General features: G+C 41.8%; 1 protein-coding gene across 3 annotated transcripts in view; it reads left to right on the top strand.

The window, feature by feature from the left end:
• The window catches only part of eif4g3a (eukaryotic translation initiation factor 4 gamma, 3a), a 67,997-nt gene that overhangs the window by 16,774 nt on the left and 24,038 nt on the right, over window positions 1–27,185 (top strand). The window contains exons 3-14 of one of the 3 annotated variants that reach the window (XM_030052304.1): window positions 1,025–1,192; window positions 2,928–3,020; window positions 4,620–4,652; window positions 12,304–12,483; window positions 13,471–13,582; window positions 13,847–13,950; window positions 15,062–15,187; window positions 19,752–20,007; window positions 21,437–22,198; window positions 23,053–23,141; window positions 24,167–24,455; window positions 26,164–26,288. In XM_030052304.1, the coding sequence (XP_029908164.1) occupies window positions 1,025–1,192; window positions 2,928–3,020; window positions 4,620–4,652; window positions 12,304–12,483; window positions 13,471–13,582; window positions 13,847–13,950; window positions 15,062–15,187; window positions 19,752–20,007; window positions 21,437–22,198; window positions 23,053–23,141; window positions 24,167–24,455; window positions 26,164–26,288 (2,337 nt within the window). Of the gene's footprint in view, window positions 1–1,024; window positions 1,193–2,927; window positions 3,021–4,619; window positions 4,653–12,303; window positions 12,484–13,470; window positions 13,583–13,789; window positions 13,951–15,052; window positions 15,188–19,751; window positions 20,008–21,436; window positions 22,199–23,052; window positions 23,142–24,166; window positions 24,456–26,163; window positions 26,289–27,185 lie in introns of all 3 variants that reach the window. The other 2 variants (XM_030052303.1, XM_030052302.1) reach the window with 2 other exon arrangements.

Here is a 27,185-nt window from a genome sequence, read left to right as displayed (position 1 = left end):
ACAGCAGCTAGATTAGCTGCTTTATCCCAGGTCAGCTGAGGGAAGTGGGCCACACAGACAAGATAGAGAGATGCAGCAGGGATTGATACAGAATATAGCCTGTAGCACTTGATAGACTGGAAAAAAAAAGCAGTTTGGAGATGTCGATTTTTAGGTGTTAGTTATGTAGCTAGCTGTCTCAAGATGTATGTACAATCCTGACTGCAAGATGGGTAGAGAAACAGGCTCTGGAGAGAGGAGGTGGGCTGCCCAGCTCTCCTGGCTGTCTTTCTGCCTGCGTCCTGCTCTCTGCCTGCAGTATCCTGTCTCATTCCCTGGTGTGCCAGGCCTGCTGCGGCAACAAGCAGCACCTGCAGTGGTGCCAGCCCACAGCTGCAGCAGCCAAGGCACATCATGCCACACCACGGGCTGAGGGATGAGTCAAATCACATCCTTGCAAATGGTCCGATTGTGTTCTCTTCACCGTTGGCAGCCCTGAATGCTCTGCAGGCCCTATCGACAAGGCTTGTTTAGCATGACTCAATCGATTCCATTGTGCCAAGCACACTCAATCTATCACAGATGAGTGGGATTTTGATATGGTTATTTGACCCAGTTTTGCAGTGTGAGGCCTCTGCAGCCTCAGACATCATTGCACAGCATGCTTTGGCGCGGTAGGCTGCAGCAGAGGCCAGGGCCCAGTCTTAGCCAGCCCCAGCCCAGCAGGCTACAACACACATGCACAGCACAGGTCTTCACCTCTGCACACATACAGGAGCTAATCCCCAAGCCTGAGCGCTTAATTTACATTCCTCAGCAGGAGGGAGGACTAATGACCTGTGGAATTCTGCCACTGCTGTTCCTTCTCTCCATCCGTGTGTGTGTGTGTGTGTGTGTGTGTGTGTGTGTGTGTGTGTGTGTGTGTGTGTGTGTGTGTGTGTGTGTGTGTGTTTCAGTATGATTTAATCTCTTTCCTGTCAGGCAGCCATACATTGTACCCATCTATCTATTGATCTATCTAACCTCACCCCTTTTTTTAATGCAGGTACCCAGGCACGCTGGCCCTCCTTACACTGCTCACGACATCACAAAGGGACACCCTAACTTAGCGGGCACCCCGCCTGGTCATGCCCACTCCACTGCGCTCTCTCAGGTATCAGTACCCACAGCTTCCGCATATCGCTACCCTAAGGGCTGGGAGGCAGGCGGAGGGGTGAGTTGGTCACAGTGTCCGCCGTCATCCTTTCTGCGTATTCACCATTGGTCTGTCCGTCTGTCTGCCTGCCTTTGACCTGTGTTGTTTGTCTCTTCTTACGTGTTTTCTGTTTATCATTTTTTCTGTTTCACTATTTCGCTAATTCAGCAGCTAGCCATTTGTGCATGAATTTATTGTGTTTAATGAAATTGAGTTGGGTATCTAATTAAAACTTGGTCAAACTGCAGCACAACTAGGGCTGAAACGATTCCTTGCGGAAATCCATTAATTCGGTTGCTGAAAATTCTTGACTCAAATTCTCTGCCTCAAAGCTTTGTTTTATCTATAGAACCCTCTAAAATGGGCTGTGGAGCGTACAGATGTTAATTCCTGTGACACAAACAGGTTATCTTACTGTTGGAGCTGCAACTATGGTAGCAAGATGGAAAGGGCAGAGAAAACACAAGGACATATTGCCATTATAACCAGTGTTTCCCATCGCTGGGCACTGACTACAACTTGTCTCTCCTCTTGCTCTTACCGTTAGTAATCACTGGCTTTTCCCTTAGTTAGCTGATGGACGAGACCTGTGAAAAATATAATGATTCTGAAATGTTACTGTGGTACTGACCATTTCTCCGGTGAGGAACTGCATCTGACCTGAGTTGGCCTACAGGTCAGGACAGAACAGGGACGATGACCATATCCGGCTCCAAGTTGGAACAGAGACCAGGGTTTTAAAACTCATGAATGTAATATGGGGCTTTATGCATTTAATGGGTTTGTTTGGAAAGATTTTTTTTTTTTTTGCATTGTTAAAATAGGCAATACAAATTTTTTTTTTATTCTGAAAGAAAACAAAGTAATTGTTTATTTTAAGAAACCTGACCTGCTTTTTTTTCCTTTTTTGTATTTATTTTTGCTCTGTAATAAAACACAAATTTTTCTTATCAAATTAATCAGTGGGCTAATCGGTAGAATTCTCAGTTACTAAAATAATCAATAGCTGCAACCCTAGGTGCAGCTGCTGCCCACAGTAGAACCAAAACTTATCACTCTGTGATGAGTATTCTAGACATCAGCAACATAGAAGCTGTTTCCCCATCTCTTTGCTCTTCCCTCCGAGGAGGGAAGAGCAATCAAGAGTTAATCAATTTGTCATAAAGACAGAAAGTCAATGCCATTGTTGATGTGATACTGGAATCTCTGGCAGCCTCACCGCTCTCACCCACAAGCACGTTGACTCTGTGACTCAGCCTTTCTGGAAGTGTGTGACTATGCTGTGAGGAACCCAGTTGTTCCTCTTCTCTGTCATGGCCTAATGGCCCAGTGCCGCACCCTAAAGCAGCTCCTCTCACTCACCAGCTTCCTATAAATAGCACTATCAGCCAGCACAAACTTAAATTATCTCAACCATACCAATGCCATTTCGAAGAAGAGCAAATGGAGCTGCTGAGATCTTCTTCTGTTCAGCTCTGCTGCATGCATGATGAGAAATAAAGGCACATGAGTGGTGTGGTCTTTCAGTGTAAACGTTTTTATTTTTGCTTAGCACAAGCCTCCCATTCAAAACAAATATACCCTAGCACCATCAAGAATAGATACACACTTTGATTTATATGTTGTCTCGTCCATTGATGAGGAACTGCTTTGAAAGTGAAATGTCTCATTGAAATGACCAGCAACATCCCCAGGCCTGTATATAACCACCTTTCTCCACCTGTCTTGCTCTTTGCATTTCTTCCTCTGACAGTCTCCATACAACCCTGGACAAAATGCTGGCTCCGCCCCTCTGGTGTATTCTCCCCAGACACAGCCAATGAATGCACAGCCACAGAGTCGCCCGGTAAGTTTCCCTCTCTCCTGTGCTATCCCCCGGTGTCAACTTTATAGCCTGTCTGCGTCACAATCCAAACAGATTGTATTCCACTGCGAGTGCTGTGGAAGATCATGATGCTGTGGAGTTGGTGACGGAGAGATCTCATGTTGAGAAGCCACGCCGAGCTACTCAACTACTCACTGACCTCAATATGGGTTTGGCAGTGATGCATTTAACTGTTGGCCGTATTTCTTTGTTGTGGTCTCCATCATTCCCTCCTAAGAAGTAACCAAATGATATTATCTCTACTTTGCAAGCTCCTAATGTGCACATAGGCCTTGTAAGCGTTTTCTTTTCATCGCGCCTGGCTCCTGCCCCGCCCCCTCCTTGTCATCTAGACAATAAGGGTTGCCAGACTTGGGTCAAAAAGCATTTGCACATAAATCTTAGTTTGTTTTAACTGTTAGGTAACAATGTCAGAGTTTTCCATTTAGGCCAATACAATGCATACTGCAAAGTGTAGACAGTCACACAAAATTATTTGAAATCCTGATTAACCTGCAGTTTATTGACCTAATTTGTATTTGGATTGATCAGCTTTGGCTACATGACACCTGATCAGTTCCTGATCCATTTATTTGATTTCTCTAAGCCTCTCTGCTTATGTCAGTTTTTTGTAAAAACTGTGCCTGTTCCTGTGCCTTAAACGTGCATTATCCACCACCAGTCACAGCAGTGAGGCACATGTTACAGAAGGAGGCAGGTTGCACCATTGTGTCTGCTGTGTGGAATTATTCTAAATTGCAAACAGAAACTAGCCCTACAGCTACATAGAGTGAGGGGTGACAGTAAAGGTATTCATTTTTATGCTTTCTTAAGTTTTCTTTCTTTTCTGCCTTTTTTATGCAGTTTTTGAAAACCAACCGTGACAAACACTGAACTAAATACAGCAATACTTATTAAAGTTGTTGATTAATTAAAATGATCTTTCCTTGCCTGGTTTAGTTTTAGTCATTTAGATTTATCAGAGTGATGCTTGTCCCACAAAGTTGTTCCAGTGTTTAGAAAAAGACACAAAAATATCAATCTGTCTCTCGGTATAGGCAGATAGTAAATAAATGACTGTATAGGAGCTGAAATGAATCAAAAACGAAACTAAATTGATTGGGGCTTACTTAGCCTTACTTTGCAATAGAAAAAAATGTATGTAAATGATAGAATAAAATACATTTCTCTCACCCATTCCAGTGGAAATCTGTTTTTAGGCTCAGAGTGATCTATAAAACTTACACAATTCAAATGAGTGCCATAAGAATTCAGCTTTTTTGTGTGACATTATCTCCATTGTCCTGTTGTGGTAAGCCCCACTCATCTGGTACCGGGAGCAGGTTGAAATGAACATTAAGCTGTTTGCAAATAGACTTTGACTCAGGTCTGAGTGCTTCATCATCCTATGTCCTTAAAGCTTTGTTGCTCTGTGTGGTATTGTATTGTGTTGCCCAGCATCTGCTTGTCATTGCTCATCTTATCTTTGTGTCTCTCTCTTGTGCTCTTTCTCTTCTCCCTCCCTGCTTTGCCATCACTGCTTCAATCTCCTTGCTGGACCTCTCCTCCCTCCCCCACCAGTTTGCCACGGGCCCTCGACCAACCCACCATCAGGTAATTTACCCCTGCTGAACGGCCCTCCTGCTTCCTCTTTTACATCGTCATCATCAAAGCAGTTTGCTGGTACCTGCTGGCAAAGGCCTGCTTGTAGGCTGTCTCAAGCTCCTTAAAAAGTCTTACTTTGTCTTGGCTAATTTGAAGGCTTTCAAATATCTTGCATACAGTTAAATGCAGCCTTTTGTATGATTTAATTACCTCTTGGTTTTTGTCAGTGTGCTGCTTTTTCAGAAAGTTTTTCAGCTAGACATGCAGCGCTGTGTTTTGATGGCTGTGTGTTTTTTCCCACTTTCATGTTTATTTTTAAGGCAAAATGGATCTTAAAGTTCATTCTACCAATTACATAATAGGTCTTTTAATAGTGCCTTTCAGTCTTAAATTTAACCAGAAACCAGCAGGTTCCCTGTTCTTGGGTTCTTAGCGGAACTAGTAACCAGGTTGGCACAGGATGTGTCCTGGTGGTTATGAGTAAATTGAATTTCAGGTCTTTCTCATGTTGGTGCATCTGAATTACCTGCCTTTCTCACAGTGCATTATGCTCCTAAGAGAAGATATGTTTTTTAATACTGAAATATCTATGGAATGTGATAAGTGGACTGAAAAAAAAATTGAGGCCATGATTTAGTTAATTTGTGGCCACAAGATTTAAAATACTGTTCATATGATAGCGGATCAATTTCATTTCAAGGCCATGAGGCTTGTGTTTTGTTAATTGTAACATTTCAGGCTACTTACCACATGGTAATATAAATTGACTTTCAACTTCCATTGACTCCACTTCAGTTCTTACGTACATCTGAAACAAATTCAAGAGTCAAGTGTAATGTCATTAACAGTCTTTTACGATTTTAACAAGTAGCATTTTAACATCAAAAAATTAATCTGTGTTCAAGGAAAAAACTAGTCTGTGATGTTGGGTTCATTCAAAACATTCAAGACAAAAGAGTTGTTCAGCAATGAGGTGTTGTAATTTGCCGTCCACCTGCCTTACCTACTTCACTTAATGATTTCCTTGGTTTCCAAGAATGATTTTCGACAACCCCAGGTGAACAGGTGTGTACTTGGCTCTTCTAGCCAGAGGAAAGTGTATAGGTACTGGTCCAAATCTGTGATCCTAGCCATGCTCCTTTCTCAAACTGCAACATGTCTTGGCTGCATTGGTCCGACAGGTGTCAGTGAGGGAAATGGCATCTTTGCCTCGTCTCTGATGGATTTATTCCATGCATTGGTTGAAGGTCGGTGCAGAATGTCTGGAAAGAAACCGTTACCCTTAAATTACATGGGGCTAACACTAAAACCTTGCATGTAAGGTTTTTGACACCTTGAAAAATTTTCTGCAACCAGGCGCCATTGTATGGTACTAAAAACATATTGACATCTATATTTGACAATGCATATTGTCAACATGAATAAGAAAAGTAGCCTCTGCTCACCCTTAACGTGTATTTTACATTGCATAAAATCAGGATGGAACTTGTATGCAGTCTGTTGGATTGCTTTATGACACAAAGTGAATTCACAGGAAAGCAGGATTGGGGCAACTGTCCTTCCTGGGCATACAGAGCTAAAGATGTAAGACTTTACTGCAACAGCAACATCCACTTGAGACTATGTTCTCATTTGTCAGGGTAATTATACCAAAGTATCACAATTAATTTGACAGTGATATACTGATTTTAAAAATGGCACACATGTCACTTATTAGCAGGGCCCAGTCCTCATGGTCTAGATTGCCACACCAACCCCATCTACAAATCACATTTCAGATTGACAGAAGGTGACATAAAAATTAGACAGTCTTCTTATTGTTAAGTGTTCACTTTCACTTTGTTTGTTGATAGTTTGTATGATCAGGAGGAAGATTATTGATTTTTGGGGTACAGGAAATTAAGTGAGGAAAACCAAGCTGTTGAATTAAATGAAGATGTTACAGCCACAACTAATTAATGATTTCACTGTCAATAATTTTTTTTTAATTGCTGAGTAAGTCATTGGTGTCAAAAGTAAAGATTTATGTCCATGGGGAAGCTATGAGAGGCCAAAGTGGTCTGGTCAGATTGCTCCTTTATAATGAACAGCAACCCAAAAAATGGAGAAAAGTAAGCGGATAGTAATGTAATGATCTCAGTGAAGCTATAATCAGCAAGTGTTTAGGATTATATATTTAAACACATTATTTACTGCATTGAAAATAGTGTCTGCTCTAAGAGTTTCGCACTAAACTGACAATAACTATAATTGTGATATTTAAAAAAACATTGATATTACATTGATATTATGTCAATAATTTGCATATGATAAAATTGTGCAAATAATTTTGTACAGTTAGGGTTACAGCCTCTCTCTGAGCCTCCCTAAATTTGTGTTTTGAATGTAATTCATTTGCTAAGAAAATGTGCAGTAAACAAAGTTAAAGATGAATTTCACTGATAGAATTATTATCATTATTATCATTATTTATCATTATTATTTTTTAATTTTCCACAGATTTTGAGACAATATCATTACCATAATCTTGTAGTGAAAATCTGATATTGTGACAGTCTCCGCCTGCTCAAGAATGTCAGCTTTACATCAGGTTTATCTGAGGTTGTGCACTCTGATTGGGTTTCCTTGTACATGAATTCAAAGACATTCACATTAACACATAAATGTAAAAGCTTCAGTGTAAGTGCCGCTACTGCATTGTTTACATTCATGCTTTACATTTATGTTAGATACTAATATAAAATGACCTATAGGCTGTGCATCAGTCAGTCTTCTGTTATAGCATAACATCAGTGGAGGCTATCCTGTTGTCAGATAAAGCGCTAAGAACAGTTCAGTGAGCACCAAATCCAGTGTATGACTGTGTTATTGTTAGCTCTTTGGTATTTTGTATTTTCCTTCCTTGTGGACACTTGACACTTAAAGTAGTTTTATTAGGTGCTGAAGACCATGCTAATGACTGGCAGTACGCTGTTTATGATGTTTCATCTTATTTTCTGATGTTGTTTATGAATTGCCTTGTGCATGACGCTGACTCATGATGTGGATGTTGAGACCTGGAGACATGTCTAGACACAGAAATTCAGTCTCAGTGTTATGGTGACTTCTTGTTACCTTCCTGTTTGTTGATCTGTGTTGTAATTAATTGCAGCTGCCCTCTTTGAAGACTGATGTGTCACGTACACCCCCCCTGTCCTAACATTTCTCACCTTCTGGATGGTTCTGTGTTGACCATTTTTAACAGACTATAAATAGGACGGTGGCTAAGTGTGTCGGGTGTGTTTGTTGGCACCAGTGGATACACACACAGAGTACATGCCCTGGCTGTCACAAACTGGCGCTGGGCTCTCTTGTGCCGCCACGGAAGTGGAGTCGGAAAGCAGATGAAGCCGAACAATGGACTATTATACTGTTGGAGAAAACGGGCATTGTCCCCCCCACTCCCACACAAGATATACATACAGGCACACACACACACACACACTTGCACACAGTAGAGGGTACATGGAGATCTGAAATTTATTTATCTGCCAAAAACATATGTCTTTCTTCAAACAAATAACACTATTCTTCATGGTCTTTTTGTCTTTACTTCCTAGTGTAACTGTCATCTTTATTAGCATCAGCTTGTGTGTGTGCCTGTGAACCAAAAGGTCAGATCCAACAGAAATTACACTCACCGCTTGAACAACCTTTGCTGGAATGAATGATGTCTGGGAGTAAATTACTCAATCACTGTTTGAGTTTTGCCCTCGAGTGTTTGCTCTTTACTGATTCCCCTGTAGATTCATGGTTGGTTGTCTTGAAATGGTGAAAGGGTCACACATTAGCAGTACATGAGCCTTAGTTTTTTATTATTGGCAGTACCATATTACCATGCATAGCATTCAAGTCACAGTGATGTTTTTTTCAGATGAGCACAGGCAGGCATTATCGGGTCGCTCTGGTATTAAAAACTATAATATCAAGTTCCGTGTTCCTTTTGTGTACATGGTTGTTTTCTAAAGGATCTTACCAGTGATTCTGAATATTTAGCCGATTTACCACAGTTTACCCACATTTTACATGGCAACAAACCAATCATAAGGAGCTACTAAAGATTTTACAGTCAAATATAATAAAAACTCCTCGATTTATTTATTTATTTATTTATGAAGTTTTGGTTGAAACTCCCACCTTTATAATGTTCTGCTTCTGCTCCTAACAAAGTCGTCACCATTCATAAACCATGGAACTGCTGATTTGCTGTGTGAAGTAAATGTTTGCCTGGGGACTTTTTGCCGGCAGCAAGACTGTTCCACTGCAAAATTTCAAGTCATCAAAACACAACAGTGCTGCTGCTTTTTAGGAAAACTAATGTGGATGACTTTATTACAATGATGGAATACTGGTGTAAAGAAAGTTTTAATTGTCTGGAAGTTCATTTTCATATCATAGTGAAATGAATGGAAACCAATGACTGTATAAAAGGAAGGAAAAATGATACTGGTCTTCTACAATAGGACTGGTGGCAGAAATGTGATGTTTATACACTTTACAGATATTAGGCTAAAGATGCAAAATCACTGGTATGGTCCTTTAAATATCTGTTTAAGTTGACTAGGTGATATAATCTTTTCACCAGAATCAATGATTTAAGCCATCAACATGGGCAATCCAGGCCACAGTGTAGTGTAATGACACCTACCAGCTCTAGAAGATGGAAGGTGGCGTCTAACCCTCCCTGGCTTGCAGCCCTCAATACCCTCCCTGTGTTGCTAAGTCATCGCCGTGGGTGACAGCCAGGTCCATTGGGGCTGGAAAACGCCAAGTTGGCAAAGCAAGGGGCAGACAGACACGCAGGCTCAGGCTACACAATTTGCTAAAGGCATTGCCCCTTGGGATATCGTGTGTGTGTGAGAGGAGTGTGTACATGTGCATGTGCATTGTGTTGTTGACACAGTAAGTTCCTATGTCAGGGTGGGAAACAGCCGTCAACCAAATGCTGATACATTTTGACTTTGGCTGGTAAGCCTCTCCAGTTTATCACCGGTGGCAGATAACCAGCCATCATTTGGAGTTTGTTTGTTATCCTGCAGATCCTTTTTGTCATTGTGTCAGAGAGCCAGAGTGGCTAAAAGCTAGAAAGCTGTGGCCCTTATGCAGATAGATGAAAATATGAGGTAGTTTCCTGCCCTGATGTGTGACGGTGAATGCTGTCCTGCTGTGTTGTATCGGGGCTTCACTCTCACCAGTGCAGTGGCTTTTCTCTTTTTCCTGCTCTCACTATTCAAGGGAGGATTCAGGCCCATCCAGGTAATTTTTAACTCTTTGTCCAAAGTTTCTTCAGATCTGCATGGCATGATGAGGATCACCCCAAATGATCCTAACCCCCTCACCCTCACCTCCCCTTCCTTCTTCCCAGAAACCCTCCATGGGTTATCATCCTAACAACAGTGTCTCCTCAGTTGAGACTAGAGGTTCTTTTTTAAAGTCTTTAAAGTCTTTTTCATTTTATTCCTCTGAGCTACATTTTGTTTTATCCCATAGAGGGTCATTACCGAACGTTACTTTTCAACTTAGAATTTTTCTACCTTTCTACCTTTCATTCATTACTTCTCCCAACTCATCTTTAATGTGCTTGCGTAGTTTGAATGAACAGCATGCAGAATGAAATTGCTACTCACCAAAAGATTTTTCTTTTTTGTGGTTGCTTTTATGTAAATCCATGTGATAGAAAAGTCAATTATCTGTGGGAAATGTGCAAAGTTTGACGTCATTTTTTTTTTTAGATGCCCACTCAAAAATGTAGGCTACTTTAAGTGTTGAAGCCAAGCTACCAAGCACTTTTTTGTTGATAGTTTCAGTAACTAGTTTGTTCTGTTGACTCATGTTTCTCACTTATGTCAGCAATTTTACCAGACAAATGCCTTCAGATCATCAGTAATGAGCAGCTTCCTGGTATTTTCCCTTGTTACGCAGCACTATTGACAGTTAAAGCCACTGAACGCAATTCATTACATGCTAGGTAATTTCCCTCCAGGGTATTTTTAGATGGTTTTCCAGCATTGTTTATTCTTCTCCCCTTCAGTGGAAGCGAACGTGACTGCGGCTGGGTATTTCCAGCTTGAGCCGTACTTGTTTGGATCTCAGTCACAGCTGTTGGTAGTGGTGTTTCATCTCACCCGGTGCACATCGATTCCCGCATTAAATTTTCTGCACCCTTCGAACACAGTGCCCAGCCGTGCTAAACATTCGACTGATTGTGACAGTGGCTCTCTAACAGGCACTGTAGGTCCAGTCATTACGAGGACATTTTCCGTGCTCTGTGATGCATGAGTAGAGGCCATGTCGCTGCCTGATAAGCTCATCATGCCTTGTGTGACACGCGGCACGCATGCGACTCATGTATTTAAGTTCGCTGGCAGCAGTATTTCTGATAGCCTTGGGGGTTAGTGGTTAGAGAGAATATTTTGTAACAGTGGTTACAAGTTTAAACCCCACTGCAGCCGGTGTGTGTCCATCAGCGACTGTCAGTGATCTCATTCCTAGCCTTTCATTGTAAGAGACTTTGCATAGGAGTGTCTGCTAAATGTGTAAAATGAAAATAAATGAAATCATGGTTTATTAATATGCAATTCTCATTTGTTAGAATACTTGGCTGCCATCCCTGGTTGTTGTGAACACATATTTTTAAGAGCCATATGGCAGGTTTGTGCAGGATCATCTGGTTGACAGGTTGGTGATGTATAGCAGCAGGCATTGCACTCTCAGCTGATGGGATAGTTAAGGCTGCCACCTCATGTGCCCTTCCGGAGTATGCAGCTCTCTAGTCAAGTAGCAGAAGGGCTCCCTTAGCTGGGAAAGGTCAGTCCTGTGGAGAATAGTGTTGTTGGATTTACAAGTGTTTTCCTTGTTTGTCAGAGTTTAAGCAAGGACACTCACTTAAATTAGATTCAGGTTAGAAGTTCAGTATCCTCAGGAGTGCAAAGTCTTCCCATAGCTCACAGTAATACAGCGTTAACAGCAAGACCTGTGATCATCATCCACACAGTTCAAGAAATGCATGGTGTTTTATTGAATTGATTCCACCAGCTGCAATGCGTCTGCTGAAACAAGCACATGGCAGAAAAGTAAGCTGTATGTGTAACCTGATGGGGGGGTGGGCAGGGTTCAGTGCACGGGATGGTTGACACTTTAGACTGAACTGTGGTTTTGCACTGTAGCGTGCTTTCTTTTAAAGAGGAAAGTTTAGCAACAGGCCTGAGTATAGTTGGGATGTTTGTTACCCGTTAGAGTAACACACAGTGTCGTAAGGGAGATGTAATTCACTCACAGGCTGCTAGAGCAATTAGTGAAAATTCGCTCATAGTTCTGGTGCCTTCAACCAGGCCCCTTTTTGTTCTGCTGACACCTGTAGAGCTGGTGAGAAGTGTGGAGGCCACTTTGCCAAATGAAACATGATATATTTTCTTGGGTTTTTAATAAAGCATGACATTTATGATTTTCTGTGATTGAGTGTAGGCACTTTGTACACCACTGAGCAATGAGGTGGCACATCTTAACAGCGGATATGTTTCTCAAAATGTTCACAGTGAAATGAGACTGCGGTTTGTGAAGATGGTGCATTGGTAATTTTTGTCTCTTTCTCTCTTTCTCTCTCTCTTTATGCTGCTTGCAGTTTTTCCAGAGGACTCAGATGCAGACTGCGAGGCCTGCTATCCCTACCAACACGCCCTCCTTACGGCCTGGCTCTCAGACCCCCACAGCGGCGGTCTACCCCGCTAATCAGCCAATTATGATGGCCATGGCCCCCATGCCTTTCCCCTCTCCACAGGCTGCACAGTACTACATCCCACAGGTGAGACGACTGCATGGAACAAAGCAGACAACTCCTTTGTTCCAAGTGTTTTAAATATTAACCTTGAGGTGGTGCCACTGTAATTTAATGAAGCAATGGCACTTGTGGGTAATTTTAGTAATGATTCTTTCGCTAAAGTTGTCCATGTTTCAGTCTCAGTTGTGTGACTGTGTGATTCTAGGCCTCTAGAAGCATTTTTGTCATAAACAGAAATTTCTAAACATCAGAACTACATGTTTTAGAAAAAAATTAAGCAAAATGATATTTTAATTTCACATTTTCCACAGCAGCTGTTGCAATTTTCTTTTTGTAATGGCACACCACTATTGGATGAATAGGGAAAAAACTCTGCTCTGAGTACAGCTGGAAATGGTTAGACTGAACAGATTAACCAGAAATGGAATACACAAGAGAACATTGGCCCAATGCAGATATAGACAGAAGGCTGATCAAAAATCAAAAAGATTTATCGGAGCTCCAAGGTAATTACTTGGTAGAATTTATTGTTAAAGGTTTATGTTTATACCACAATTATATATGTTATATCCAGTCTACAAATTGAAATACATTCTTTAAAAGGGGTCAGCTTGGCATGAACATCAAAGTGTTCAAGTTGAATATAAATATTCATCAGATATTCTATATAGCTTGGTGACAGTTAATTGAAAGCTTTCTTAACCCTACTCATTCACCCTATCAGACGGTCTTGAACACTATATTTTTGTAAAGTGAATAGAAAATTACAAAAATGTTTGGAAAAACTTCATCATTTATAAGGATTGTTTGTGCCAGTATCAAGGGTGTGCACATCAGTATTGAGCCTTAGTCACAGGTATAAAAAAGAAAGCAAAAAAAAAAAAAAAAAAAAAAAAAAAAAAAAAAAAAGTTATCGGTGGTTATGCTTTTACAAAATGGAGTATGTGGAAGAACGGCGTTGTCCTCACTAACTTGTATTTCTACATCTCTCCCTCTCCTCTGTGCTCACAGTATCGCCACAGCACGCCCTATGTGGGACCCCCTCAGCAGTATTCTGTGCAGCCCCCAGGGTCTGGCACCTTCTATCCTGGTCCCGGGCCAGGGGAGTACCCTTCCCCATATCGTGAGTCATAATCCAGCAACTGTTCCACTGGAATACAAATTCTCCGCATGACAGCATAAATACACATTTATACTCAGCCTCTTGTCTGCCCCCAAAGCAGGGAGCTTGACAATGCTTTACTTTTGTTTTCACTTTTACTAAAATGTGTGTTTTTTCTGTTTTTGTTCTTGTTTGTTTTTTTGTTTCTTTTCTTGCAAATTCATTCAGATCCCCTCAGGTACCACCCACCTGTCTCACCCTCTGTCCCTGCTCCCGTTCCCACAGCTGGCCCCCCCTACTACCCAGGACAGACTGTGTACCCCCCCTCACCCCCCATCATAGTGCCTACACCACAGCAACCTCCACCAGCCAAGCGCGAGAAAAAAACAGTGAGTATCTTAGTAGTTCATCAGTAATCCAAGTACACACATCTTACATCAGATACCATAATGCTTTTCCAAATTATTTTTTGAGTCTAATCGGCACTTGGACCCTCTAGTAACTGAGCACTGTTCTGTTTTTTCACAGTTATGGATACAATGCTCTTATACCGGCTTATAAAATGACTGCACAACTTTTATTAAGAAAATGTTAGTGTCTTTGTGCAGTAAGTTATAAATTAATTTTGCTAAGTCTAAATTGACTTTTATCCAAAACATCCAAAATTGGATGTTTTGTATAAATTGCTGAAATATTCAACATATTTTATGTATAATTTTAATCGTATTTACTGAATGTGATTGCCTTTAATAGATAATTTGTTTTTATAAGTGTGAAATGATGATCTGCTTGTAATCACATGATTACAGTTCTGATTTTAAAAAGTCTGGAAAAGCTTGGAAAATGAGTTTTCAGGTCACAAAAATGTTTGTAAAAGTAAAAAGAAAACATAGCTTTTCAGTTCTTGTATACACATATCCACTCATGTATTTGACAAGCCTGTTTTTTCACATGAATATGAAATTTTGATATTTGCAGTTTGCAGTAATTGGCTTGATCAAGAGGTAATTCCTGAATTGACAGTAATACTGGCCAGTCACTATCAGCAAACAGTTTGAGATCTTTAAATCCGTTCAAGAAATTAAGATCTGGATAAAACATGGAATTTTAAGTAGGGAAAATTTTTGAAACTTGGCCTGTAGTTAAGCATTATCCTGCTGAGAATTCACTCAGCAGAGTCTGTTTAAAAGTCTCTCTGCTGAAATATCTGTGATATTACAAATGTCAAGTACCTGTTTCCTTTCCATTAGCACAGCAGATGAGTAAAAGCACTGTCCTCTGCCAGACGTGGATGAGTTTTATTCCTGATCCAAACCCAGTCCTTGCTAGATACTCTGTGCAAGCCAGCAGGATAAATGCGTGGCTGTCTACAGCCCTGTTTTAGACTACAGGCAGACACACACACTCATACTCAATAGTGTAACAAAATGACATGGTGATGGTTGCTCCAAGACTTTGGCGCTTTAGTGAGGTCTGTTTTTCGCGCCATTGTCCTCCCAGATCCGTATCCGTGACCCCAACCAGGGTGGCAGGGACATCACCGAAGAGATCATGTCAGGGGGGTCAGGGAGCAGGAATCCAACGCCCCCTGTCGGATGCCCTTCCTCTACCCCCACCCCTCCACAGGTATGGCTCTGCAGGCTCAATGCAACAGATATGCACACTTTGAATGCTTTCTTTCAATCTACTAATTACATTATGTAGATATACATCTTGCAGAAGGTAAATGCAGTTGAAGGGGGTGTTCTGCCTGCAGAACGCATGGTCTGCCTCACTCTCACTACTTGCTACACATTAGTGATGTGTGTGTTGATTGGAAATTTTTGGGTCCCCGTGGTTTCACATGTGGCACCCGCAGTTCCTTGTTAGTGAACCTCGAACAGGTTGCTGGCAGATTAATGAAAAGAGTATTGTCTTTTTTTAAAAATGTTCAATATATATAATTCTGCTACATCTACTTATTTAATTGGGCTGATAGGACTTCTTATTTTCCCATTTCATTATGCGCCAAGCGTAGCACACAGTCGTCTTCATGTATAATTGGCTGGGCAGGCCAGCCGCGGTTTAGAGCAAGTAAAACAGTTCCAAGTCTTATTTACAAGTCTTATTTCACGTTTTCATTGTAGTGTTTGCCTTTTAATTCCACAGTCTTATCAAATGAATATCTCATCTAATTATTCTTTAAAAACACGCACAATTGGCCTGTAGTCTGTTCTGTTTCAATAAAATAGTCCCAAAGAAAAATAAATATGCAAATAGGGGTGGGCGATATGAAAAAAATCTTCTATCACGATATGGACCATTTTATATCACGATAACGTTATACCACGATATGCCCACCTGGTCAGGCAGACCTGACCAGGTGGGCGCGGCACCAGTCGGCATCAGGTGAGCCAGGTGAGCCAGCCGTTCACCTGTCAGATCCGGCAGACCTGACCGGGTGGGCGCGGTACCAGCCCAGTTCGATCTGGGCTTCCTGGGGCTCTGTCAAATGCGATTGCGAAAATGATGCATTTTCTAAGCCTTCTTCCTCCTCCATGTTTTCATGCCTCTGCTTGCCCACGTGTGTTGTTGTGTGTTGTATTCCTGCATGAGTGGTACCACGTGAATAACGTAAAGCAGCGTCGCAAAACCAGAGAGTCCACAGAATGGTATCTTCTTTGTGAAAATAATTTTTTATTCTTGTTTGTTTCATAATCTGAGTGCATATTGGCAACCAGTGACAACAATAATACATTCACATTAGCCTACACTGTGAAAATTCGCTTGAATTGACAAAATGGCGATAGAAACGATAGAAGAGAAATGACGCGATAGACATTTTTCTATCGTACCTACGATATATATCGTCATATCGCCCGCCACTATATGCAAATATGATACTTCTTTTTTATAAGCCTGCTAATAAGTCAAACTTTCATGCTACAATCATCAGCAGAGTAAAAATAAATAGCAGGATTGGAATAGTGAGCTGGCCATCCATTAGTCAGCAATGGTGCAGGTTTCAGGTGGGTTACTAGAAGTTGCAGGTAGGTTTTAGCCACTCCTCAATACTCTACATACACAGCCACTACTCACTCACTCAATTACAGTTGAGGTAGTGTAGCTTTAAGAGCAGCTAATTAGACTGGATCTCTAGCTGCGGAGAGGAAAGGAGAGGAGAGGAGAGAAATCTGTTGCTTGGTAGCAGTGCAGAGCTCTCTGCTCTAATCCCCTCTGCTTGCCACCATGTCTGCGACATCCAGAGCGCCAGCGAGGACAGGGCAGGTCATACTCCTGCCCCCAATGAGCCCCTTCCATCACTTCCTCCAACTTGATTTGTACATTGACAGTAAACTAAGTAAACTTGTATATGCAATGCTAAAAAAGTATCAAATGGAGTATTTTAAGTTAAATGTAGTAATTTTTCAATTGTAGCTCTCTTAAGATGTAAGTAACATGACAGTGAGTGTTACTGTGTTGAAAGTACGTTTTAAGACCTTATTGGATTCGGCTGGTGGAGATTACCTGTTGGTCCTCCTGTGTGTGTAAACTTGAGTTATGAAACTTTTCAACACAATCAGTTGTCACGATGGCAAAACTGAAAATAAAGCCCAGGTTGGAAATAAATGAAAATATCCTTCAGACCTTCAGCCCTTGTCTCTGCCTGTGTCTGGTTTCGCTGGAAGTGAGGAGGCGGTCAGTTGCCTGTATCCATTTAGTAACTGAGCAACAATTCTTATTATATTGTGACTCAGAGAATAAATTAAGAAATAGTAATATGCACAATAACTGATTTCATTGATCATTAAGCAGAAGTTTCCGACCCGACTACATGACTAGTCTAAATTAAGAAAACACTCAGAAAACAGTCAAAACTGAACATATTTTGATCTATAAGAACAAACACGATTGAGGAAAAAATAATGTGTTGAATGCCTTATCTAATATTTCAATAGCCTAATTTTATTTTAATGCCAAAAATGCCAATTTTCTGCTTGCCTGAATGGCTGAATTATGAATCCCCCAACTTTCCCTGCAACATACAGCCACAAGTGCTGTGATTGGTCAGAAAAAAAAACCCTCACCCAACCATAAACCCAAATTCAGAACTCTGGTAGGATTCCCAATAACGCTGAGTGAGCACCGATAGCAACCACAGTAACAATAAAAAAAAAAACAGCAGCAACAATAATTTAACTGACTTGTATTTCTGAGCTGACCAGCAAGAGCAGATCTGTTTAACACACATCCCGATTAAGAAACCATGTTGCTAAAGCTAACATGAATGAGAGTTGATTTATCCAAAGAAATCTCTCTTGTTTTTTTTTTGTTTTTTTTGGACAATTTTGTTAATCGGTTGTCTTCCTCAGTATTGGAGGGCATCTGTCACTGGGCTCCACTCTGCTTCCTACACCCTTGTATATGAGGGATTCAATTTCAAAACCTAACCTAAAAATATAGCAGCTGAATTTTGTCAGTCAGTACTTTAAAAATATAATTTTATTCTCAAAAATATACCTCTTTTGCAAGCAAGGGTGGAAGCAGTTTCTGTACTTGAGTAGCTTTATTTGTACTCTTAGGAGTTTGAGTGTATGGGTACTTGATACCAGGGGTGGCCCTGGTGTCAGGTAGAGATGCATTTCAAGCAAAAATATTATTCGATATTCACTGGGAACAATTTGACAATTCATGAAGATGTGAAGATCAAACTGAAAGTGCTCCAACACACACTTTACAGGATCTTCTTTTTTCGTTCAATGACATTTGGCAAACAGCTTTTAGGTGCATTACCACCACCCTCTTGCAGTAGTAACTTGTAATTACAAGGTGCTGTTAAAGATAAGGGAAAATATTTTTTTTTAAGACAAGGTGATAGGCTCATAAACTATTTGATTTTTTTCAATAATTTAATGACTAGACGAAAATTTGAAAATCATGACCTATCCCTAATGTGTAGGGTAGGCTAGGGTCCTAAGATGACTCATTTAAACACAGAAGATGTATTTTGGTCAATAATAAGTCTTACCAATTGAATTAGGTGTCTCATTTTACATATTGTGTATATCTTATTCTGCAATGCACTAGTGACCTTCCACTCAATGAGCGCTGGATAGGCTCCAGCACCCCTCAATCCTAAATAGGATAAGCAGCTTGGAAAATGAATGAATGAATGACGGATATATTATTTTGGACCAAAACTCCTTTTATATACAATAAACACATGCACTCAGCTTTGCCTCTACACCCAGACCAACATGAATTCGCATAGGGGGAAAACTCAGTTTGACAAGCGCGGTCGAGTATTAAGATCCATCAGGCAGGCCGGGGTTCAGGCTAATCAGCGATCTGACATGAACTGATAATGATAACATTTGCAGAGAAGCTGGTGATTGCAGTCATCAAGTCATGTTAGATTTGGAATAATCATGAGGAAGTGGGATACATTACAATATGATGTGGTAGGATTTTGGACATAAAATGGTAAAACCCTTTGTCTTAGCACATATGTACCTTTGTGGACACTGTACCTTTGTGGACAGCTGTTTTTAGCTTACACCTGCTCCCTTTTATCATTGTTTCTATCCTCTCACTATCCTGTACAGTAGATTGCTATGAATTGTCTACTGTATGCTCCCACTCCTTCTACAGAATCCACCCTTTAGATTTTCTTTCATAGTCATTCAGCAAAGTTGATTAGCACTGTTTAAAAAAAAAGAAAAAGAATTTGAACTGCTAGTGAACTGCAGTGGTTGTACCTGGTTGCTTGTTTATAAACCACTGTACTGAGGCTAAATGTTTCAGTAAATGACATGATGCAAGCCAAAAAGAAGGCAACATTTTTTGGATTCTGTAGAGGGATGTTGTTGTGACTTCTTCCTCCCTGTGTCTTCTGTGGATGTTAACAGTGTCTTTCCTCTTTTTCTCTGTCTTCTGTGCTCCTTTTGTTTCCTTTTCTTTTCTTTATCTGTCCCTCTCTCCTCTCTACATTCTTCCTCTCTCTTTTCGCCCCCTCTGTTCCTTGTGCCATTCTGCCCGCATTGATCTTCATTCTCCGTCTCGTTTCTCCCGTCTTGTCCTCCTTTGCTCTCCTCTGTATCTAATCATGCCGCACTGGTCTCCTTTTTTCTGCTTTATCCTGCGTTTGGGCTTATTTGTTTGTGTGCCTGCGTTTTTCTGCCTGCCTGTCTTGTTTTTTCTGTGTTGCTAGTTTTTATGGCCGCACCCTCATTATCCTCACATTTTCTACCTCAAATCACAGCAGCAGCCGAGCAGCAGCCAGACTCCGGAGCAGCAGCAGCAGTCCCAGCCCCAGCCACCTCAGCCGCAGCAGGCCCATCCTGGAGCCTACAGCCTGGAGCCCCCACAGCTGCAGCCACAGCCCCAGCCCCAGTCGGCCCCAGCCCCGGCCCCGGCCCCGGCCCCAGCCCTGGCAACTGGGGCTTCAGACACCAAACCAGGGCCAGGTCTGCCCCCAGCATCCCTCTTGCCTCCTCTAAAATATTAAATACTCCTGCTAACACACAGGGCTTTCCCTCCTATTTATAGTACTATAACAGAGCACATTTTCATAATTCTAGTTGATGTTCAGAATAGTAAAATTTTGATTTGGCCCTGGCAGCTGAATTTTTTTTCTTATGAATAAACTGTAAAAGTAAAAATTCAGAATTTGGAAACAATTAAACTAAAAGTTCAACTAAACTAATGTAAATTAACTTCCAAGACAAAAACAACAAGGAAATGATCTCGACTGTTTCCTTAGTTTTGCCATTTCTATCAGCAATCACGCTTTCTCTACAATTAAATATAGAAAATGCACAGAATTGTCAAATGCACTTTTAGAAAGATTCATTTTTGGTAGCTATAATGACAGATGAGTCTTGGGAAGACTGTAAGAAAATACACAAAGAACAGAAGTTTGATTGTGGGAGGTTTTCTCAGGCATTACATTGAAAGCTCTTGCACAATTTAAATCCAGACACTTTGTTAACTAAATATCTGCTCATCACAAAATCATTTCAAAGAATAACACACAAAGTAAAAATATTATTTCGTCATTGGATAATGATGAGATTAGTTTTTTAACAAGACATACATACATATTGGGAAATGTCATTTTTATTGATTTTGATATCAACATTTGTTTTGAATCACTTTCGGCTTAGATGTGGAAAAAAAGTCTATTTGTGCACCCTAGTATGATTTATGATAATATTCAAATGATTTTCCAGTAATATTTTATCAGTATGATAATACCATAGGTGATCAAAATAACCCATTTCCTAACAAGTCTTTCATTTTCACCAGTACATGTAGCACAACCAGCTAATAGATAATAGAGCATTGCTGAAACAAATGGTTTCACTTTCATTTCACTGATAAATCATAGTGCTGCGTCAGCAAAGCAGCCTGCCTTTCCTACAGTTAGCCAGTATTTCTTATTAGTTTTCCTTTCAGCAATTTATAAATCAGTCAGACTAAAGTTGTTAATTTGTAAGTGTCATGCTGCAGTTCCAGTCAGGGTGGGAAATAACCACCACCCACCAAGCAACTGCTGTGGAATTTTGTCATGGTTGTTTGTCAGTCAGCCACTTTGGCAGGTAACCAGATATCATTTCAAAGTGTTGTTCCATTCTGAAAATCTAGTTGATTAGGAAGATAGTAAAAGCTGCCTTTTGAATTTGTAGATTTACCAGCCACTGTGTGCTTTACACAAATAAAATAAAATAAAAAGGTATCAATAGCCCTGCTAGCAAAAATGAATTATAAAATAGAAGGTGTTGTATTCTTGGTTCCAGGGTCAATGTGTTTTCATAGATAAAATAATGGGTAAAATAAATAATGGTTGAAGAATCTTTTTTTTTTTTTTTTTTCTTGTTTGCTTTCTCCTCTTAGATGATACGCCAAAATTGGAGCCAGCTGTCCAGAAGTCTTCCTCACCTGGGCTAGTGCAGCCTGAGCCCCCAGTGGAGAGATTGGAGACCAGTGCCCCTGCAACTGAGCCCTCGCTCCCCGCTGAACCAGAGCTTCCCTCCCCTGCCCCAGCAGTAGCCCCCGTCACTGTCCCACTTCCTGTGGGCAACGCTGGCGAGCCCGTCGCTTCAGCTGCTTCTTCTTCCTCCTCGACTGGGGAGCCCAAACCAACTCTGGCACCGCCTCAGACTCAGACCCTCAATACAGACAAGCCTCCTTCAGAAGCCCCACGTGCCCGGGCTGCTTCACCGACTCCAGCTCCCAAAGCCCTGAATGGCCTTGCAGACCCTGGGGCTGAGCTGGATCCCTCAGCTCCGGAGCCTTCTCCTCTGGCTTCAGCTCCACTCCAGCCCCAGACTTCTGCTCCCGCTTATAAGGAGGCCACCTCGGAGACTTTGCCCTCTGACATGAGGCCAGAGGTGCCCATTGCTGCTGCCCTCGCCCCCTTGGCACCTGTGGCTGTGGTGCCGGTCACCCTGACCTCAAGCCCTGGTCCGGCTATGCCGGCACCCCCTCCTGGCCTTCCACCTCTAGTACAGGCCACAGCAGATGCCAGTGAGCCTAGCAAGCCCGTAGACACTAAAGACCTTCCCCTCAAAGTAGGGACAGAGGCACATGTCAGCATAGCTGACAGCAAAACAGAGCCCCAGCAACAAGCATTCACCAGGAAGAGTCCTACTACAGGTATCTGCTGCTGCTCATTGCATGTGAACGCAACACCATACATGCCAGAAGTTCAGTGTCTTCAGTGTTCAATTTTAAATGTCTTTTTAATAACCCAGTTGAAGTATTTGCTAAAAATATTTTGTTAGCAGCAGTGCAGGAGTAATAAGTCTTCGGTCTAGGTGGTTAGTGGAGACAGGACAGGCTGTCATGTGAGACCAGGACTTTGTGACAAGCTTTATGGTGTTATTTATATGTAGCTAAATCAAGTGCCCCTGTTGGGAATGTGGCTGTTTCCTGAAGGCTTATATGCCATACACTGCAAATAAGTTCTTGAGTAAAGACTGTACTGACACATTTAATTTCCATGAAGGTACAGTCAGATAGAATTACTTGCTGATCTCAGCATTGTGCTGAGATCAGCAAGCATGCTATTTTTAAACATATGAATAGTTTTTCTAGTTATCTTTCTATTTGTGTTATTTCAAATAGTGTTTGCAAGTAGTTCTTACTATTTTATTCTGGTCAGAGTACCAGATGTTTGCTGTTTGACACAACAGGGTAATTTAAATAGTTTAAGTCACAGAAGAGTATTTAAAAAAAAAATGCCTTTTAAACACTTTCCTGTGTTATTTCCATGCCTTTCTGATTCTCAGTGTTCTTTTTGTGGCACACCCTACACATCTGATACTCCAAATAGGTTAAAACATTGTCTAAGAATTATTGGCCAATGCTGTTTGACCCAGATGTTTTGTGTTGATTAAATGTGGGAGCTTGCAGTTACACAGGAGAGAGTGTTTTTCTCACTGTCAGTGGTTTTTAAACACCAGTGACACTTTTGAATTCACTGTGGTTGTTTTTATGTTTTCCTGCAGTAAGTCAGACTGCTTCTGCCACACCAAAGACCTGGAGGAAACCAAATGAAGGGAGTCCTGTAGGAGACACGCTTCAGAAGGAGAGTGAGGTAAGGAAAGAGGCGCCCCTGCCCCTGTTGCAGGATGAGGAAGGTGGGAAGAAAAGGAGGTAAAAGCAAAGAAAGAGGTTTAATTTCAAAATCTTATACATACCATATACTTTCAGGAAAAAAAACAGCTAGAATTGTATGTCTTCAAAAGTAGAATTCACCCTCAAATTTGAAAATGTTTCTGTTTGCAGTCTTAAAATCAGCGGCTAATAAACAAAGGAAATATTCTGTGAAGTTTGCTTGAGTGTAAGCAATTATTTTTGTCACTTTTTTCAAGTGTCGGTATCTCATTTTGGAGGGAGTTTTTTCAATCGGAGAAAAGTCTCAAACAGAGAGGGGGGAGATGCTGAGAGAGTACGGGGGAGAGGCACTATGTGGGCAATAGTTCAAATGGAAAATGTTTCCACATGTGTGGCAGAGGAAGGCTGACAGCAATGAGTATGGGGTGTTGTTATCGTCCGAGAACGATGGCAAGGAGTTATCCATCATTTTCATTGCTGGCCCAGCCCTCTGTATATGAAAGCAGCTCTGTCCCTCTCCTGTTCCCTCTTCCCATTTGTTGTGCTTCTCTTTTTTCCACTCACTTTCCCATCCGATCTTTACTGCTTCAGACTCTTCTTTACCTCAACGTGACCCATTCTGCCACCACTGCATTTCATCATCTCTCACTCATCCATCTCTCTCCTGCCTTCAGTCATAGATCACTCATGCCTCAGTTGCCTTTCCTCCATCTCTATCCTTATGTGTCCATTTCACCATCTCTGTGGCTAATACATATAATTTTACATGACTTTAGATGTTTTGTGATATTGTGTTGTCACTGTTGAAAATGTCATTTTACATGTGATTCACAGTCCAGTCAGTGGTGTTATTTATTTTATTTATTTAACTTTAGATCAGAGAGAGCTATAAAACAGTGTGCAGAGAGCTGATAGGAGTTACGTGTCTTGGTTAAGGATGTCCCAGCAGAGCAGATGTTTACCGACAGAAGGTAAATAAGTTCTGAATCTGTTGCCTCTTCACAGGACGAGCCCCAACCAGTGGAGCAGGCTGCGGGAGAGCAGCCCTTGCTTTCTGCTCCACTGAGCAGTGGCCCCCCACCCCTGCCGTCAGCCTTTGCCTCGGCACCTTCTCCGGCTTCCGCCTCGGGCCCGCAGCCTGAGGAGAAGCCCACCACTCCAGAGGAGAACGGCGAAGCTGAGCTGGAGCCCATGAGGAATGGGGCGGGCCACATCTCCGAGACGGAGAGCAGCGACAGTGGAGCCACCCCAGGAGACAAAGAGAACTCCACAGGGGCACCCCAGGACATGGAAGGTTAGCAGGACCAAATACTGTGGACTTAGTGAAAGCTACACCAAGTTATCACAAAAAAATACATGTCTCACCAGCCTGGATATCAAAGTAGGGCTTCAGTGGAGAAGAACGTCCCATTTAACTGAGACACCATAAACTGGCTCTGTTTTGCCAAAATCAAATTACATGGATGGACTCCTCTTCACCTACAAGAAGTGATGAATCACAATTTGAGACAGAAATACAAATACATTACATTTATCCTGAACAGTAGCAAGTGAAAACTCCAAAGCTCAGTACTGGCTCTTTTGCAGCCTTTATCTCTTTGCTTGTCTTTGTTATGTTATAAGGATCAAGGAGGGCTGCATATTGGGCCCTCACAATACAACGATAAATGGGTCATGATACAATTTGTGTCACAGAATATTGCAGTACTCTCCTGAATTTACTGAATACAAAAATAAAAATAGAGACTCTTATCACTCTCTCATCAGCCCTCCATCTACCCGACGTCAAACTGATAAATGACAGATCCAGTTGATGTCGCCACTAGATAGTTTTTTCTCATTGGCCCAGCGTCAAACCAATGTGTCAGCTCCTGCTGTCTTCTCTACGTCATCCCGATGCAGTCTGGACATCATTTTAATGTCAGGCCTCCGTAGTAAAACTCCCAGCGGAGTGCCTAGATTGGACATACATAGCCAAGATGCTTTTTCTGACATTCAACCAATTTATGGTCTAAGATCCACTGTACAGCCTGTGTTGGGTGAACTTTTGTGTGCTATCTGGGTGCTGCATTACTGACATGACATGATTTTGGGGTATTAAACTTAAAATTTCTTTAGTTGCCTCTAGCTGCCTTGGGAGCTGCAAGTGTGTGAACTTGCAGCTCCTTAAGCCCAACACACACCGGCGGCGTCCGACGCGCGTCAAACAGCCGCCCCCATTATTTTCTATGTGTGTCTGCACACCGGCGGCGGCTAGACGCGCGTTGACGCGCCGCGCCGCTACCTTTTACGCCACTGTCCTATTTCCAGCGTCGACGCGCCTGAAAAAGCGTATTTTTTCCCTTGCGGATGTCCATCCCAGCTTTCGTAGCTGTTCTTCTTCTCTACTTCTGTGGCTCTTTCCTGTATTTTAATAAAACTGTCAGTCAAACAGATCTAGTTAACATTACAAATGAGCGCTCTGCTGGTTTGAAGGATATATTGCTGTAAACATGTCCGTTATATGCACCGTTTTTTCCTGGTTTTCCATTTTAAACATAACTGAAACTACCGCACTACTTGATCAATAAGCTACTGCCCATCACTGGATATTACGTTATGGTAGCCTGTCAGACAATGCTGGTTGATCTGGTTGATTTGTCTTTTTTCTGTGGTATGTAGTTTTTTTTCCCAGTTAACGCCGATTGACGTTCTACAGCGCGACGCTTCCAGTTTGTGTTGGGTGCGTCAGTTGACGCGCGTCACCTGACGCACCGCGACGCTACGCTGCCGGTGTGTGTTGGGCTTTAGACAACTTTTCAGTTCCTTTCAACTGAGATTCCAATACAATAAATTTGGAAAACAGAATGGTGAAGTAACCTTGGGTGTATGTTGTTTGGATTGGTTTCATTTCAGTTTTTGTTTTCATAGCTGATTTAAATCTGACTGATTGATCCTATACCTGGGCCTGTTTCCCACTTTCCCTCTTTTCCTTCATCCTGACACCCTACTTTGTGGTCCAGACCTGGCTGAGCCCAACGGGAAGCGGCAGTATGACAGGGACTTCCTGCTGGGCTTCCAGTTCATGCCTGCCTGCATACAGAAGCCTGAGGGCCTCCCGCCGATCAGCGATGTGGTGCTGGACAAGGTGAGTAAACCCTCACTGCTGCACAAGTCCTGCTGTTTGAAAACAATTTGGTCCCAAGCCAACAGGGTTACACTGTGACCTCTGCTACCAGCTAAATCCTTTGGCTGAAGCTGGTTAGGAAGTGAACACTATGCAGGTAGCCAAGCAGATTCTTCTTTAAAATGCTTGCTGGCTGTTAAACTGTTACTGCACAGTGTTTCAGTCACTATTGGATGCTATAAATAGAAATACATATGTAGGATGTTAGAAATGTAGGTTTTGTTTTGAATGAGGCCTTTTTATGAAACAGGGGACTTCTGTATTTGCTCAGAGCAAATATAGGCTGTATTTTTGACATTGCCCTACTTAGCTCCGCTAAATTGCATGAACTGGACCACAGATGCACTGTAGAGAGTTTTGTTCATTCCCCTGATCCACATGTACATATGGGTGGAGCATATATATCCTGCAGAAACGCTGTTTTGATTAAAATTGCATTGCTATTATGTCACACTTGGCAACATTAATAGTACATGCCCCACCCCCCTGCCAAAAAGGAGAACCAGACTGGCGGATGGTTGATGTAGAATCTCCGAGTCTCATTTTCTCTGTGGGAGAAAGAGAGAACTCTCACTGGAAGAGAGTAGAGAGGAAGTCAAGGACAGCTGAAAGACAAAGAGCTGGATTTGTTCTCCTCTCCTCCCCCACCACCCTGTCGCTCTCTCCTGCGTTCCTTCCTGCCTTCCCCTTCACATCTGGTTCTGACTTCTCTCCCTGCCTGTCTCACTAAGTCAGCAGAGCATAATTTATCACCAGCACAGTCAAAACACATGAAACAACAAAGTTGTAACGTGGCACGGTCATTTATAATCAGTCACCTATGTGGAACCGCCAGGTTCGGAACACACACACAAACGT

The sequence above is a fragment of the Myripristis murdjan genome, chromosome 5 (genome assembly GCF_902150065.1).
Source record: "Myripristis murdjan chromosome 5, fMyrMur1.1, whole genome shotgun sequence".
Taxonomy (NCBI): Eukaryota; Metazoa; Chordata; class Actinopteri; order Holocentriformes; family Holocentridae; genus Myripristis; species Myripristis murdjan.
The sequence above is the reverse complement of the archived record's forward strand: the minus strand, read 5'-3'. Positions and strand labels throughout refer to the sequence as shown.